At 39.0% G+C, this 16,848-nt stretch overlaps 1 protein-coding gene across 1 annotated transcript in view; it reads left to right on the forward strand.

Annotated features, from left to right (window-relative positions):
* The window catches only part of LOC124556050 (liprin-alpha-1), a 406,425-nt gene that overhangs the window by 191,146 nt on the left and 198,431 nt on the right, over positions 1–16,848 (forward strand). Inside the window, exons 5-8 of the mRNA XM_047130083.1 lie at positions 1,216–1,335; positions 6,416–6,493; positions 8,643–8,810; positions 12,904–13,023. Coding sequence (XP_046986039.1) covers positions 1,216–1,335; positions 6,416–6,493; positions 8,643–8,810; positions 12,904–13,023 — 486 coding nt within the window. The remainder of the gene's footprint in view (positions 1–1,215; positions 1,336–6,415; positions 6,494–8,642; positions 8,811–12,903; positions 13,024–16,848) is intronic.

The following is a 16,848-nucleotide window of genomic DNA, read 5'->3' on the forward strand; positions in this document are numbered from 1 at the left end:
CCACACACTTCATTCCACACGATGTTGTGTCTAGCTTTGAAACTGTCCAGACAGCCTGTGACTGGCTGGAACTCCGTATTTCCAAGCTCTTAAGCGACTTTCAGAGCCTCATGAAACATGGGTCCTTTTTTTTGTGCAGTTACGAACCATTCCCACATACTATCTCGTTAATTTCTCCGTCGCCTTTCTTTCGATTTGCCCGTTCCCTTTCATCTATTTATCATAAACATGTGTTTTACCGCATGTGAAACGCATTAGTTCGCGCTCACAGTGTGTTGTCTTTCTCACTCCCGTCGATTACCTTAATCTTTTCGTTACGTGTTAGCGACACATAATTTTGTTTTGCGTCGTGTATCACTTACAGTGCTACTAGTCAACTGAAACTGACAGAAAATAATGCAGATAGTGCATTTCTTTGGAATGCTTGACGCTGACGGGTAAAACCATTGTTTGATGGAACAACACCCACCTATTTAACTGCGCAGAATGTAGCAGAGTGTTCGTAGGTGCGCAACAATGTTCCAGCACCCGTCAGTAATAACGGAAAAAGAGAAACGCGGACAAACAGACCGCTTGCTTTTGATGTCCCGAAAGTGCGCGCAAGTTGTTCGTTGTTGTACATAGCAGAGTGGTTTGATTTCCACAGCCGCAGCACCGCGCTACGTCGAATCCCATTTAGTAGTGTAGAAGTTCTTTTTCGCTGTAATGAATTATTAATTAAGTCTTAAAAATTGCAGTCCGTTTCCGCGTTAGGCACGTTCCACCTTATAAAAAATTAGCATATAAAAGTGTATTGAACGCTTAGAGATTGAAATACTTGTACGGTTTGGGCAGATTTCCGAAATATACACGTTCCGCTTTGATCATATTGTACTGTAATATTGGTACCACATTTCCCTATACGGGACAATAAACGGGACAGAGCAGCTTTAAATGGAGCGAAGCATAGAGATTCCGCACAGAAATTGAGACAGTGTATGATTAATATATTATAAAAGACACGCACTTAATCATGTATAAAGCTGATAAGGGTTCTATCGCATTGTGAACCTTGACATTCTATGACTGTTTTAATTTCTGTCAACAATTAAAGTGGATAAGAATCTGTTGTTAAAGAAGTAGCTGTTCAACACAATCATTGTATAAAATTTCTAGAGTTATGGATTTGTGTTTTGTGAACTGTGTTAATGAATCACTGTATTATCTCCATTTCAGTTACAGCAGTACAAATTAGGTCGTGTTCCAGCTGATGAGAGTAGTAGACCAAAGGAAAATGGTCAACAGGATGAAGAACATAAGGGTGATCAAGCAACAGCCCATGCTGCCCTTACTAAGGTAATGCCTTGTGTCGGTGAGTGACAGAAGTAACTATTGAACATCTATTGTGGTCTTACACTGTGTATTAACGTCTGAAATGAAATTTATATTCAGGGTCTTTTAATTGGTTAAAGCTCAACTCAGGCTCTGTTTTGTCAAACTGATATTTTAATTTGGCTAGCACACAAGGGTCAATGGTGACATTTGTTATTAACAGTATAAATCATTCATTGTTGTATTATCTCTGGAAGTAGTGCATCCTCTGATACTTTCCTAATTCAAAGTAGCTGGAGAACTTATTTTGGGAACAACTGTGTGTCTTCAAAGACTAATGAAGTGAAAGCTTCTATTCAAATTAAGTTCATTCATTTGATCAACTAAACATGTCTAATCCTCTTTATTTAATTAAGTGTGCGGAAGTTAAGCCTTGTTTGTTTTCATTTACCTTTGTTTTCTTAAAAGGGAACACAGTCTAATTCTCAAACGTAACTATTCTCTGTTACGAATAAATGTTCATTTCCGGTTGTTTCTCATTGTACTGGAATTGCTGTAGTTTGCAGATTTGTGGTAGTTGTATGCTTAAACAAGTACTGCATGTGGACTTTTATACTGCTTCTCCTAATAAATCAACTGCCTACACTTAGTTTTGAAATGCCTTTTTGCATGGATATCAATATTTGCTGTAGGGTTTACATGTTATTGGATGAAAATGTTGTAGACATGAATGTAGTGAAAGTTTCTAGATAAAAATTAATTTTTAGATACTCATAAATGAACTGAAAGCAGCATGATGTAACATTTGTGAAACATGAAGAAAAAAGTGATAATGAGTTTGCCTCTACTTACATTGAAAAAGAATGGATTATTCTGTTTATTGCATTTAGTTTATTTTATCTATGCTTCCCCTCCATATAAAGTAATCTATGTATTTAGTTCTTTTTCATTTCACAAGAGGTATTTGACATACCAATAACATTATGCTGCCAAATTATTATGCTGCTCCACACAATGTTTTTCTTTCTAAAAAATGTCATGTTATCATGACAAGTTTTCCCTCCATTCACCATTGAGCTCTGTGTTTGTAGTAGATTGTAACTTACTGGTATTGTCCTAATTGTAAGTAGGCCTAGATGGAGAACTGACCTTGGGAACCACTGTGTGTCTTCAGAAAGTAATGAAGTTAAATCTTCTAGTCAAATTAAGTTGACTCACTTGATCAGCTAAACATTTGTTTCTCCATTTTCTGATTCTTTCCTTCCCCTGTCTTATAAGGCACAGGTTCTACATGGTAACTTTTATCTGACAATTCACAAGTTCAAAAGGTGTATTCAGTGGTGGCGTGCCACTAATGAGTTGTTTGTATTCCCCAATCAACAGTGGCTTCTATGTTTTTTATGATTGGAGAGGAAGTACATGGAATTTTACAATCCCCTGCCATGCCTTGTGAAGTTTCATGACATGAAAGCCTTACGAAATGCAGGAATTGTATATGTGGTGGGAAATTGGGTGCTGTTACATGGTTTCTTGAGTTTGTCATTGTAACATGTAACATCATGTAAAAAAAGTATTGTCTTTTCAAGTAATATTTTGTGGATTCTATAATCCATGACCTCCAAACATTCAGTACTCTCCTCGTTATATCAGAATACCGATTTCTCAGGAACGCAGCATTCATATGACGAATCTCATCTGCTTATCCAAGCATAAAATTTCAGTTTCACACTTTGTCTATTTTGATTATTTGTTTTATCAGGTATGTTAATGAGTGTTATTTCTGCCACTGAAATTTTACTTTTTTTATTTGGTCTGCAATATATCTGCAATTGATTACTTTCCTTTTTTTATGTTTACTATGTAAATCTGATAATGAAATGTGTGCCTGTCAGGTGACTGAAATATTTATGGGTATCATAAGGTTTATTGTGCCTCAATATAAAAGAGGTTATGAAATTTATGAAATCAACATTTCTACATCTACATCCATACTCCGCAAGCCAACTGACTGTGTGTGGCGGTGGGTATCTTGAGTACCTCTATCGGTTCTCCTTTCTTGTATTGTCCGTGGAAAGAAAGATTGTCGGTATGCCTCTGTGTGGGCTCTAATCTCTTTGATTTTATCCTCATGGTCTCTTCGTGAGATATATGCTGGAGGGAGCAATATACTGCTTGACTCCTTGGTGAAGTTATGTTCTCGAAACTTCAACAAAAGCCCGTACCGAGCTACTGAGCGTCTCTCTTGTAGTCTTCCACTGGAGTTTATCTATCATCTCCATAACGCTTTCGCGATTACTAAATGATCCTGTAACGAAGTGCGCTGCTCTCTGTTGGATCTTCTCTATCTCTTCTATCAACCCTATCTGGTACGAATCCCACACTGGTGAGCAATATTCAAGCAGTGGGCAAACAAGTGTACTGTAACCTACTTCCTTTGTTTTCAGATTGCATTTCGTTAAGATTCTTCCAATGAATGTCAGTCCGGCATCTGCTTTACTAACGATCAGCTTTATATGATCATTCCATTTTAAATCACTCCTAATGCCTACTCCCAGATAATTTATGGAATTAACTGCTTCCAGTTACTGACCTGCTATATTGTAGCTAAATGATAAACGATCTTTCTTTCTATGTATTCGCAGGGCATTACACTTGTCTACATTGAGATTCAATTGCCATTCCCTGCACCATGCGTCAGTTCGTTGCAGATCCTCCTGCATTTCAGTACAATTTTCCATTGTTACAACCTCTCAATATGCCACAGCATCATCCGCAAAAAGCTTCAGTGAACTTCCGATGTTATCCACAAGGTCATTTATGTATATTGTGAATAGCAACAGTCCTACGACACTCCCCTGCGGCACACCTGAAATCACTCTTACTTTGGAAGACTTCTCTCCATTGAGAATGACATGCTGCATTCTGTTATTTAGGAACTCTTCAATCCAATCACACAATTGGTCTGATAGTCCATATGCTCTTACTTTGTTCATTAAACAACTGTCGGGAACTGTATTGAACGCCTTGCGGAAGCCAAGAAACACGGCATCTACCTGAAACCCGTGTCTTTGGCCCTCTGAGTCTCATGGACGAATAGCAAGAGCTGGGTTGCACACGATCGTCTTTTTTGAAAGCCATGCTGATTCCTACAGAGTAGATTTCTAGTCTCCAGAAAAGTCATTATACTCGAACATAATACGTGTTCCAAAATTCTACAACTGATCGACGTTAGATATATAGGTCTATAGATCTGCACATCTGTTTGACATCCCTTCTTGAAAACGGGGATGACCTGTGTCCTTTTCCAGTCCTTTGCAACGCTACGCTCTTCTAGAGACCTACGGTACACCGCTGCAAGAAGGGGGGGGCAAGTTCCTTCGCGTGCTCTGTGTAAAATCGAACTGGTATCCTATCAGGTCCAGCAGCGTTTCCTCTTTCCAGCGATTTTAATTGTTTCTCTATCCCTCTGTTGTCTATTTCTAAATCTACCATTTTGTCATCTGTGCGACAATTTAGAGAGGGAACGACAGTGCAGTCTTCCTCTGTGAAACAGCTTTGGAAAAAGACATTTAGTATTTCAGCCTTTAGTCTGTCATCTGTTTCAGTACATGGAATAAAGACCAAGGTACATCTTCACATTTTTCATATATTCAGAGTTTTTGCTCAAATGAAAGTCACGTAAATGGTACATAAAATTGTAGAAGCACTGTTATCGGAGACTTAAATCTCTGGATTTGTAATTTGACACCCTGCTTACTAAGGGATGTGTTTCTTTTGCAACCTCAAAAGTACTGTTTTTGGACGTGTGTTGCTATTATTTTGGTTGTCAAAACAGTAAAAATGGTCTCGTAAACTGACACACAGCCTGGAGAGTGGTGTGTTGACCACATGCCCCTCCATATCCATTTCCAGACAGTACCATTCGGCCTTCATGACATATTATGGGGAAGTTATTTTTTTAAAGCAGTAAAAAAGATGTAGGGCTGTTGTATGAATACTTAGATTTGCAGACTTACAAATGGGGAATGTCAGGCTGATATTAGATTGTGGCTAGAGTTAATATCTCACAATTATGGATAGCTCTTTCTTTCTTTCTTTCTTTCTTATTTTATTAAACATGTTTTATAAAACAGAATACCTTTTATTTTTGGTATTTTTCTTTCACTGTGTGTGATATTTTTTCATATTTTTTGTGGGTTTGAGCTCACATTTCAGTTTTAGTAGTTCAGTAGGAGTTCTGTCGAACAACTGAATGTTGATTGACTTGATTAACAGCTTATGCAGAAACATTGTTTAGCATCTAGTGTATATGATGATAATTGCATCATGGAAATAATATGAAATTTTCAGACATTAAATCTAGATATGAAAACCTATTATTTTATAGCGGAAGTGAATTTCTATGCTCTGTGATATATATGTATAAAATTGTGTGTCAGTGGCGCCATTTGTGGGCAGGTGAGTGGCTGGTTGGGTGATTGAAATAGAAGAAAGAATGAGTAAAAAAATTCAAGTAAGAGATTTTTATCAGGGAATAGCACTAATTTGGCAGTATATTGCACTTGGTAATTCAGAAACCACATTTAAAATTTCCAGTTAAAAACTGAAATATTCTCTCATAACTGAGCAGCATGTTGCAAATCCAACTCTTCGTTTCATGCAGAAGTTTAGAAATAGTTCACTGAAGATTTCCATATTATGCTACAGACTGAATTATTGTGACCCTTGGAAGTATATTTGTTCTCTTGCACTACAAGCACTGTTTTCAAAACAGTTGTGAAGATTACATGACTGTAGTTATGTTCCCGTAGAATTACATTTCTCTCAAAACTTTTAAATGTTCCAGATGTAGATTATTAATCATTCACCTATTTGTTGCTCGCTGCCACAGTACAGTGCAACCTGGTATCTTAGAAATTGTTGTTTTGTAATGATACTGTATTGGCTTGAATTTTTATATATCAGTAACATATTCAGTCTATGACCGTATCTCCTCCCCCTGACACTATTGCTGTGTAGTTGCTTTTATCACTCATAGATTCAGCTGAAATGGTGGTTGTTTTATGTTTTTGATGTTGTTGTAAGCATTGTTTCTTGCACGCAGCGTCTCTCTAATGGTGCCATCGAACCTGATTCTGATGTGGCACGTGTTCTTGAGCTGCAGAATACAGTAGATAAACAGGTGAGCAGTGGGAGTCACTCAATTAATTTTGTAAAACAGTGAAATCTGAAAACTTATACTACTATCTAAAATGAAGAGAGATTTTACTATTTCAGTAGTACCTTCCCCATGTGGAAAGAATACTGAGACTAATAAAATTTTTTGTCTCGGTAACTATACAAGTAAAAAAGACCTAAAACTAATAATAATAAAGTGGTATTGCTTTAAACATTTTAATTAAATAATGATGAACTTACTGTGTTAACATATTGGTTTTGTACTTTGTGTTAAAAAAAACAGTAATGTGGCTTTGCTTGTAATTAATTTTTGGTTATTTAGTGTGTGTGTGTGTGTGTGTGTGTGTGTGTGTGTGGTAGAGAGAGAGAGAGAGAGAGAGAGAGAGAGAGAGAGAGAAGGAGGGGCGGGTGGGGGGGGGGGGTAGGTTGGGGGGGGGGGGCCGCAAGAGGGCCTTTCGGAGTACATTAATATCATAAGACATACTGAACAGTAAACAGATAACTAAACTCAATATCTCAGAATAAGCTAATGTCCAAAAATATAATTTAACTCTTCATATGGCTTAAATAAAAAGTTAGCTCTTGTAAGAAATGTTTGTGTTCATGTAGCTACATTTTTCAGAATGTAATAAGCATATTAAAAGCCCTGAAGAAAGTGTATGTGACTCTCCATAATAAGAGTTAAAAGTATATTTGGTTGTGTCGTGAAATTATTCAGTTTCTTCAGATACCCTGGAATGTAAGTATACAAACTTAATGATGATACATGGCATGCAGTTATTGTTATTGCTGCACAGAGTTACAAAGCTGCCTGTCTTATTTTATTTGATTGTGTATGTTTATTTTTTGCAAGAGATTTACTGTATTTAATTGTACTGTAATCAGTGTGTGTTTGTGTTTTAGCTGGTTGAAGTTGTTTATTGTCATTCGTACTACCTCTAAATTCCAAGTTAGTGAAGATATGTAGTTCAGTAACTTCCATTGAATTATTGGGATATTAAAATATGCATTTTTTTGTCTCAGTAAATTAATTCATATTTGGCATTGGTTGGAAAATACGGAACACTTATTGTATGAAGCTTAATCACACATCTCTGCAGCTCCTCCCTCCCTCCTGCAGCTTACCCCTCCCTCCCTGCAGCTCCTCCCTCCCTCCTGCAGCTTACCCCTCCCCCCTGTAGCTCACCCCTCCTCCCCCTGTAGCTCACCCTTCCTCACCATGCAGCTCACCCCTCCCCCCACCTGCAGCTCACCCCTCCCCCCACCTGCAGCTCACCCCTCCCCCCACCTGCAGCTCACCCCTCCCCCCACCTGCAGCTCACCCCTGCCCCCGCTGCAGCTCAGCCCTGCCCCCTCCCCCCCCCCCCCAGCTCATCCATCCCTCTCCACCCCCCCCCCCCCCCCGCAGCTCACCCCACCCACAGCTCACACTTGTGCCCCCCCCCCCCCCCGCAGCTCAATCCTCCCCCCATGCAGCTCACGCCTCCCCCCATGCAGCTCACGCCTCCCCCCCTGCAGCTCACCCCTCCTCCCCTGCAGCTCACCCCTCCCACCTGTAGCTCACCCCTCCCCCCACAACTCATTCCCCTCGCAGAGTACCCCTCACCCCTGCAACCCGCCCCTCCCCCTGCACTCCTCCCTTCCCACCTGCACCCCTCCCCTCCCCCTGCAGTGCATCCCTCCCCTCTAAGCAGCTCACCAACCACCCTGCAGCTCACCTCTTCCCTGCCGTAACCTGCCCTTGTCCCACAGTAACTCACCCCTGTCCCACCAAAACCTGCCCCATTCCCACCATAACCAGTCCCTGTCCCACCACAACTCTCTCACTGCCACTAGTGTCCTTGTTGCATTCCACCCACCTCCCCCCCCCCCCACCCTCTGCCATTGCTCCTCCCCCATCAAACTTCTGGTCCCTGTCTGCTCATCCAACAGTCTCTTCCTCCCCTCCCCTCCCCCCCCCCCCCCCCCCCCCAAAAAAAAATCATTATTTTCATATATTACATAAGAACAGTTCATATAACATGTTGGTAAATCAAAAATTGATTTTGCCTATTACTTTGACAGAAAGGCCTACAAAAAATGTAATGTAGTTGTAGAGAGCATAAAATTTGATTTTGTCAGGATCTAATATTTACACATTTTCTTTTTCACAGAGTGCAGAATTAAGTTCATGGCAAAGACGGGTGTCAGAACTGTCGGGTCGCATTTCAGAACTTGAGGAAACACTGGCAAAAACACAGAAGGAACTTATGAAAGCACAGGAAGCAAATTCAAAACTGCAGCGTGATCTTCGAGAAAATGTTGCTCAGAAGGAAGATCAGGTTGTTATTGCTTCTGAGAATTTTTTCATTGTTTTTTCATCCACTTTGTGCTTCATATATTTCCTTAAAGAGAATGGAAATACGTTTTGTTTAATTTCTGAGTACCAAATTAATTTTTACTTATGTTTAAATGACCTGACTGTAAGTTGAATATAAATAAAATAGGACGATCCTGCAGTGTGTTTTTCTGTAACAAAGCATTACATTAGTACAAGTTTACAAGCAAATAGATTGCTGATTGTGGAAAACCACATTTCCTTGTGATTATAAACAACATGATGTTTGTTCTTAAATAAGACTGAACAGACAATTTTTTGGTTATAAGAATGAAACCTTAAGAAATCCATCCATATCGTAGTCACAAAAGAGTATCCCATCACAAATGCAAACCACATGTACTTCATGTAGACATAAATCCTACACTGAGATACCAGAGTAATTATTCATTATTTACACATATTATTTGTAACCAGCAACAGGTGTAAAAGAAGATCCCTTTCAGTTCAGTGCAGTCAAGATACAGAGACAATCTGCATTTTAGATCATTACATGTAATTAATTTTCAGAAAGATGTGCAGTATACAATATCATGCCACATGGCACCAATATCAGTTCATTAAAAAATAGTCAGTATTTTCAATTAAATTCTGCAAGAGCTGAAAACTGACACAAAAATTACGAACTTTAATCCTTATGCTGCTACAGAGCTGCTTGCCATAGGTTGTGCGAAGTGCAGTGTCTTTATGCCCAAAGTCAACTATCTGCGCCTGAGCCCTTCCATGGGGGGCAGCTTCCTGCCTGCTGAATAGCTCATGCTGGGCTCCTGCAGATCACTCTCTCCACTTTGTCTAAGCTCTTGGTGCTCCCAGTGACCGCAAAGAGATGAATCTGTGTAATTTTTTGTTAACTGACACTACGTAGGCTAACATTGCTGCATTGGAACAATTGGGTCCATCTGTTGCCAGCATACTACTTCCTCCAGTTAGATGCTTCAATCTAAGAATCTATCATCATTTGAATATTTTGTAAAAAGTGCAGTATGTATTGCCAATAATTTTCAGGTCCCTAAACAGCATTCATGAATTATAAACCATGATACACGAATGTAATTGTTCATGTTACATATGAATAATTTTGAGATATTGTAAGAAATGAATATGTACAATTTTTGGTTTACCTGTGGAGTGTATGCTGTGTAATTACATCTGTTTCTCACCAGCATACTTCTTCATTTGCTGAGGTGCTCCAAAGTGAGAGGATTTAATTGTTTGAATATTTTTTACAATACTAAGTATGAAGTTTCATAAAATATCAAGTCTATTTCTTTGTCATCTGTACAGATGAAGTTGTCAACTGTTTGAATACTTTTTTACACCCATTGTATGTATTTTATGTCCTTCTTTTTAATCTGGGCTTTGGACCAGCAATGGTGGAGTTAAAAATATATTTTATAATTTTCTTTACTTTTTTGCATTTCTGCCCTTCTTTTTTTAAATAATTAAATCCCAGGTGTCAGTTAATTTCAACTACCAGTTTTAGTTCCTGAAGGTCAGTAACACTTATTTGTGTGATACATCTCGAAACAGGGTAAAACACATAATGGTACATTCCAAGTTTTGCATTGGTATCTGGTTCCTCAACACACTTCCTGTTTTGTGGAAACCATGCGCATTAACATACTTTTCTTCGAATGGTCACTTACGTTAATATCCGTAAAGTGCCTGGACCAATGATCACTTTTTAACTTGAACCATTAGAAGACAAATGGCAACAAAATAATAGAGTTGCTCAAATCCAGTATCTTTCCACTTCGACAGTTGAGGGAGCATGAATTGTGAAGTATTTGCCTTGGTGTATACATAAAATTAGTTCATTTTGCCTGCTATAAAATGAACCAGTTCTTCTGACAGGAATATCATGAAAAATGACAGAATGTCTGAGTCATTAACCAGTTGCCATTTGCACCATGAAGCTGACTCATAAAACAAATGCTTTAATTGCTGGAAGTTAGTTTGTTTACAATCAAAATTGTCACTAAGGTAAGCTTTTTTTCTGAAGAATTTTGCTGTCTCTTTCTGATTCTTCAGATTCTGAATGTATGCTGATTGCACCTCTGGCCGGCCGGAGTGGCCGAGCGGTTCTAGGCGCTACAGTCTGGAACCGTGCGACCATTATGGTCGCAGGTTCGAATCCTGCCTCGGGCATGGATGTGTGTGATGTCCTTAGGTTAGTTAGGTTTAAGTAGTTCTGAGTTCTAGGGGACTGATGACCACAGAAGTTAAGTCCCATAGTACTCAGTGCTGTACTAGTAGACATACAAGGGTGAGGACTATTACTTTGAGATTCTATTGAAGACTTATCACTACTACTGACATCAGAGAATTGACTTTCTCTGTTGCACCTAGTGAGAATCTATAGGATCTCTCTGTCTGTGCGACCATGATGATGCGACATTTCTCTTGTAGAACAGAAGAACACAAAGTTAATGTTGACAAAAACATGCAAAGCAAAGTCAAAATCTTCAGTGGAGGACCCCGGCAGAACACAGAACTCACTGGCTGATCAAAATTGCAGGAGGTACAAAGACTGGCATTAATTTGTAAACATAGTTCCGAGCAGTGTCACATAACAGTGGTAATACATAACTTTGTTATCCATAAATACATAATTTTCAGACTGCTTGTAAAAAGTAAGGAGATTTGCTATGTTTACAAAACTTATGTACACCCGCAAAAATGCATTGCTGCCCAGACTCGTGTCTGCTGGAACATCAGAGAATGCACTTTCACAGTCGCACATAGTGTGTGTCTAAAGGATCTCTCTGTCTGTTGACGATGGCATTGTGACATTTTTCTTGTAGAAAAGAACAACATAAAATTAATAGTGACAGAAACACACAAAGCAAAGTCAAAATCTGTAGTGGAGAACCACAGCAACAAATGTAGATACACACTTGAACTACGCAGCCAAAACTCTTGAAAAGCTGTGGAAGAATGGTACAGAAATTCAGCCTTGTTTGTCAACACTCCTAGAGCATGCAGATGCTTAATCTTGTCTGCAGCAGTGAGAAGCCTGGTAGAACAGGACATGTAAACATATCATTAGCGCTCAACGAAAACCCAGAGACCATGCTTCCTTACATCCACACCAACTGGGGAACAGCGAAGCATGATAAGTTAACTCATCCATAGCAGTCAAAGGGTTAATTGCAAACTGAATGCCACATTTCATTTTATCAGCTTTTAATATTTTCTTATTTTTATTTTTCTAATGTTCTCAAAGGATGTATGATTTCTTACAATTATGGATGATAAGTGAAACATAACAGAAATACCTTAAGATAAGTTTTGTGTGGTTTCTGTCCATCACTTTTGAGTATATAATCAGAAGTGTTGAGTGAGACCTCACTCAAAACTTAGTATTATGGTATTTGTTAGAGACACATTGTTGTTGCTGATGTTACTGTTAATAATAACAACAACAATCATCATCTTGTTTTATTTAATTTTAATTGTTTATGGTTTATGGCTGTGTTTTGTTTTTGTGGAAATCAGTGATTGTACCAACAGTAATTTAGTGGAACCCAGCACGGATTAAGTTTATGACCCCCCACCCCCCCACCCCCTCCCGTATCATCAACTTAGAACGAGAACCTCATATCTCAAAAATATATTTTTTATTGCATTATTAGGTTGAAAACCTCATATCTTAACCATTAGTAAGCCAATGAGCACTTATAATTTATGTGTTGCACTCTAGTGGGTAAAAAAGAAATCGTGTATATTGTTGGACAACTGTAATAAGTGAGAAAACCACACATAACTTTTTCTGAGGTATGAGGTTTTAATTATAAGCCAACGACATATTGCCAAACATTGGATGCTGTTATCTTGAAGATGACCATATCTTTTCTCATCAAATTTGAAATTATTGTTTTAATTTTCATGTTAACAATTTTTCCTACATTTTAATGGCCTTCTCATCAATGTAGTTAGCTGCAGCTTCTGAATTACAGTTTTCAAAAACCGATATGTATTTATTGGCATTCTTTACTCCTTTGACCTTAATGCAATATATTATTTTCTATTTTCAGGAAGAAAGAATAGCAACTCTTGAAAAACGGTACTTGAATGCACAGAGAGAATCAACTTCCTTGCATGATCTAAATGAGAAACTTGAACAAGAGTTACAGCACAAGGAAGCACAACTAAAGGTATGTCATGTTATCATGTGACAATTAGCTTTGTACCGATACATGTGTAAATGACTGTTCTGCTAATATCTATTTTTAGTACTGCTGCTACAGTTATTGTCCTAACTGTTCTGTATAATTTTATTTACTGTACAATATGCTGACTGAAATTATATTGGTATTATTGTGCTCTTTGAGATCTGTGAATGATATGTCTACCTGCTTAATATACACTACACAACAGCTGTTGTGGCAGTTTGGTGATAGTTTTGTGATGTAATGTGTCTTTGTATGCCAATGGTAGGTTAGCTGCACACTAAATGAGGTGACAAAAGTCATAGTGTACCTCCTAATATCATGTCGGATCTCCTTTTGCCTGATGTAGCGCCACAACTGAATGTGACTTGGACTCACCAAATTGTTGGAAGTCCCATGTAGAAATACTGAGCCATACTGCCTCTATAGCCATCCATAATGGCGCAGCTGTTGTCAGTGCAGGATGTTATGCATGAACTGACCTCTTGATTATGTCCTATAAGTGTTCTACATTTACATCTACATGGATACTCCGCAAATCGCATTAAGCGCCTCGCAGAGGGTACATCGAACCACCTTCGCAATTTTGTATTATTCCAATTTTGTATAGCGTGCGGAAAGAACGAACACCTATATCTTTTCGTACGAGCTCTGATTTCCCTTATTTTACTGTGGTGATAGTTTCTCTCTATGTAGGTTGGTATCAACAAAATATTTTCGCATTCGGAGAGAGTTGGTGTTTGGAATTTCATGAGAAGATTCCGTCGCAACGAAAAACGCCTTTCTTTTAATGATGTCCAGCCCAAATCCTGTATCATTTCTGTGACACTCTCTCCCATATTTCGCGATAATGCAAAATGTGCTGGCTTTCTTTGAACTTTCTCGATGTACTCCGTCAGTCCTACCTGGTAAGGATTCCACACGGCGCAGCAGTATTCTAAAAGAGGATGGACAAACTTAGTGTAGGCAGTCTCCTTAGTAGGTCTGCTACATTTTCTAAGTGCCCTGCCAATAAAATGCAGCCTTTGGTTAGCCTTCCCCACAACATTTTCTGTGTGTTCTTTCCAATTTAAGTTGTTCATAATTGTAATACCTAGGTATTTAGTTGAATTTATGGCTTTTAGATTAGACTGATTTATCGCGTAACCGAAGTTCAACGAGTTTCTTTTAGTACTCATGTGGATGACCTCACACTTTTCGTTATTTAGGGTCAACTGCCACTTTTCGCATCATTCAGATATTTTTTCTAAATTGTTTTGCAGTTTGTTTTGATCTTCTGATGACTTTATTAGTCGATAAACAACCAGCAAAGTGCCTACACTCTGCCTTAGGGAACACCAGAAATCACCTCTGTTTTATTCGATGCCTTTCCGTCAATAACTACGAATTGTGACCCCTCTGACAGAAAGTCACAAATCTAGTCACATAACTGGGACGACATTCCACATGCACGCAATTTCACTACAAGCTGCCTGTGTGGTACAGCGTCAAAAGCCTTCCGGAAATCGAGAAATATGGAATCACTCTGAAATCCCATGTCAGTAGCACTCAACACTTCGTGCAAATAAAGAGCTAGTTGTGTTTCACAAGAACAATGTTTTCTAAACCCACGTTGACTGTGTGTCGATAGACCGTTTTCTTCGAGGTAATTCATAATGTTCGAACACAATATATGTTCCAGAATCCTGCTGCATATCAACGTTAATGATATGGGCCTGTAATTAAGTGGATTACTTCTATTATCTTTCTTGAATATTGATGTGACCTGTACAACTTTCCAGTCTTTGGGTGCAGATCTTTCATCGAGTGAACAGTTGTAGGTGATTGTTAAGTGTGGAGCTAATGCCTCAGCATACTCTGGAAGGAACCTAATTGGTATACAGTGTGGACCAGAAGACTTGTTTTTATTAAATGATTTAAGTTGCTTCACTACTCTGAAGATATTTACTTCTTCATTACTCATGTTGGCAGCTATTCTTGATTCAAATTCTGGAATATTTACTTCGATTTCTTTTGTGAAGGCGTTTCGAAAGGCTGTGTGTAGTAACTCTGGTTTGGCAGCACTGTCTACGATAGTATCTCCATTGCTATCACGCAGAGAAGGCATTGATTGTTTCTTGCAGCTAACGTACTTCACATACAACCAGAGTCTCTTTGGATTTTCTGTGAGGTTTTGAGACAAAGTTTCATTGCGCCAACTGTTATAAGTTGCTTGCATTGAAGTCCACACTAAATTTCGATCTACTGTATAAGATGGCCAATCTTGGAGATTGTGCGTCTGTTTAAATTTGGCATGTTTGTTTCATTGTTTCTGCAACAGTTTCTGACCCGTTTTGTGTACCAAGGAGAATCATCTCCTTTGTTTGTTAATTTATTTGGTATAAATCTCTCAATTGCTGCCGATACCATTTCTTTGAATTCAAGCCGCATCTGGTCTACACTTACATTCTTAATTTGGAAGGAGTGGAGAATGTCTCTCAGGAAGGCATCAAGTGAATTTTTATCTGCGTTTTTGAATAGGTATATTTTTTGTTTATTTTTGGAGGATTTGGGGGTTACAATATTCAATATCGCGACAACAATCCTGTGTTCACTAATTGCTGTATCCATTTTGATGCTCGTTATTTGCTCAGGATTATTTGTTGCTAAGAAGTCGAGTGTGTTTTCACAACCGTTTATTATTAACGTGGCCTCATGAACTAACTGCTCGAAATAATTTTCAGAGAATGCATTTAGCGCAATTTTGGATGATGTTTTACGCGTAACTCCAGAATTATATATGTATTTGTGCCAACATAGCGAGGGTAAATTAAAGTCACCATTAACTACAATTGTATGAGTCAGGTATGTGTTTGAAATCAAACTCAAGTTCTCTTTGAATCTTTCAGCAACTGTATCATCTGAATTGGGAGGTCAGTAAAAGGATCCAATTATTATTTTATTCTGGTTGCCAACAATGACCTCTGCTCATACTAACTTGCAGAAACTATCTACTTCAATTTTGCGACAAGATAAACCACTACTAACAGCAACAAACACGCAACCGCCAACTGTGTTTAGTCTGTCCTTTCGGGACACTTATAGGTTCTTCACAAAAATTTCAGCTGAGCTTATCTCTGGCTTTAGCCATCTTTCAGTGCCTATAACGATTTGAGCAACAGTGCTTTCTATTAGCACTTGGAGCTCTGGTAATTTCCCAAAACAGCTACGACAATTTACAACTGTTATACGAATGGTTCCTGTATTTACGTTCTTCCTGTGTTTGGCCTGCACCCTTTGTGACTGATGCCCTTTTTGTGTTTTCCCGAGACCCTCTAACCTAAAAAAAACTGCCCAGTCCATTCCACACTGCCCCTGCTACTTGTGTAGCCACCTCCTGCATACATTGGACACCTGGCCTATTCAGCGGAACCCAAAACCCAACCACCCGTTGGCACAAGTCGAGGAATCTGCAGCCTACACGGTAGCAGAACCATCTGAGCCTCTGATTCAGACCCTCCACTCGGTTCTATACCAGAGGTCCACAATCGCTCCTGTCGACTATGCCGCAAATGGTCAGCTCTGCTTCCATCTCGCAAGCAAGACTGGCAGCCTTTACCACTTCTGTTAGCTGCTCGAAACCAGAGAGAATCTCTTCTGATCCAAAGAGATACACATCATTGGTACCGACTTGGGCAACCACCTGCAGTTGGGTGCACCCTGTGCTCTTCATGGCACCCAGGAGGACCCGTGCCACATCTGTAATGACTCCACTCGGTATGCACACGGAGTGCACATTGGTTTTCTTTGCCTTCTTGGCAGCCATGTCCT

The sequence above is a fragment of the Schistocerca americana genome, chromosome X (assembly GCF_021461395.2).
Source record: "Schistocerca americana isolate TAMUIC-IGC-003095 chromosome X, iqSchAmer2.1, whole genome shotgun sequence".
In the NCBI taxonomy this organism is placed as follows: domain Eukaryota; kingdom Metazoa; phylum Arthropoda; class Insecta; order Orthoptera; family Acrididae; genus Schistocerca; species Schistocerca americana.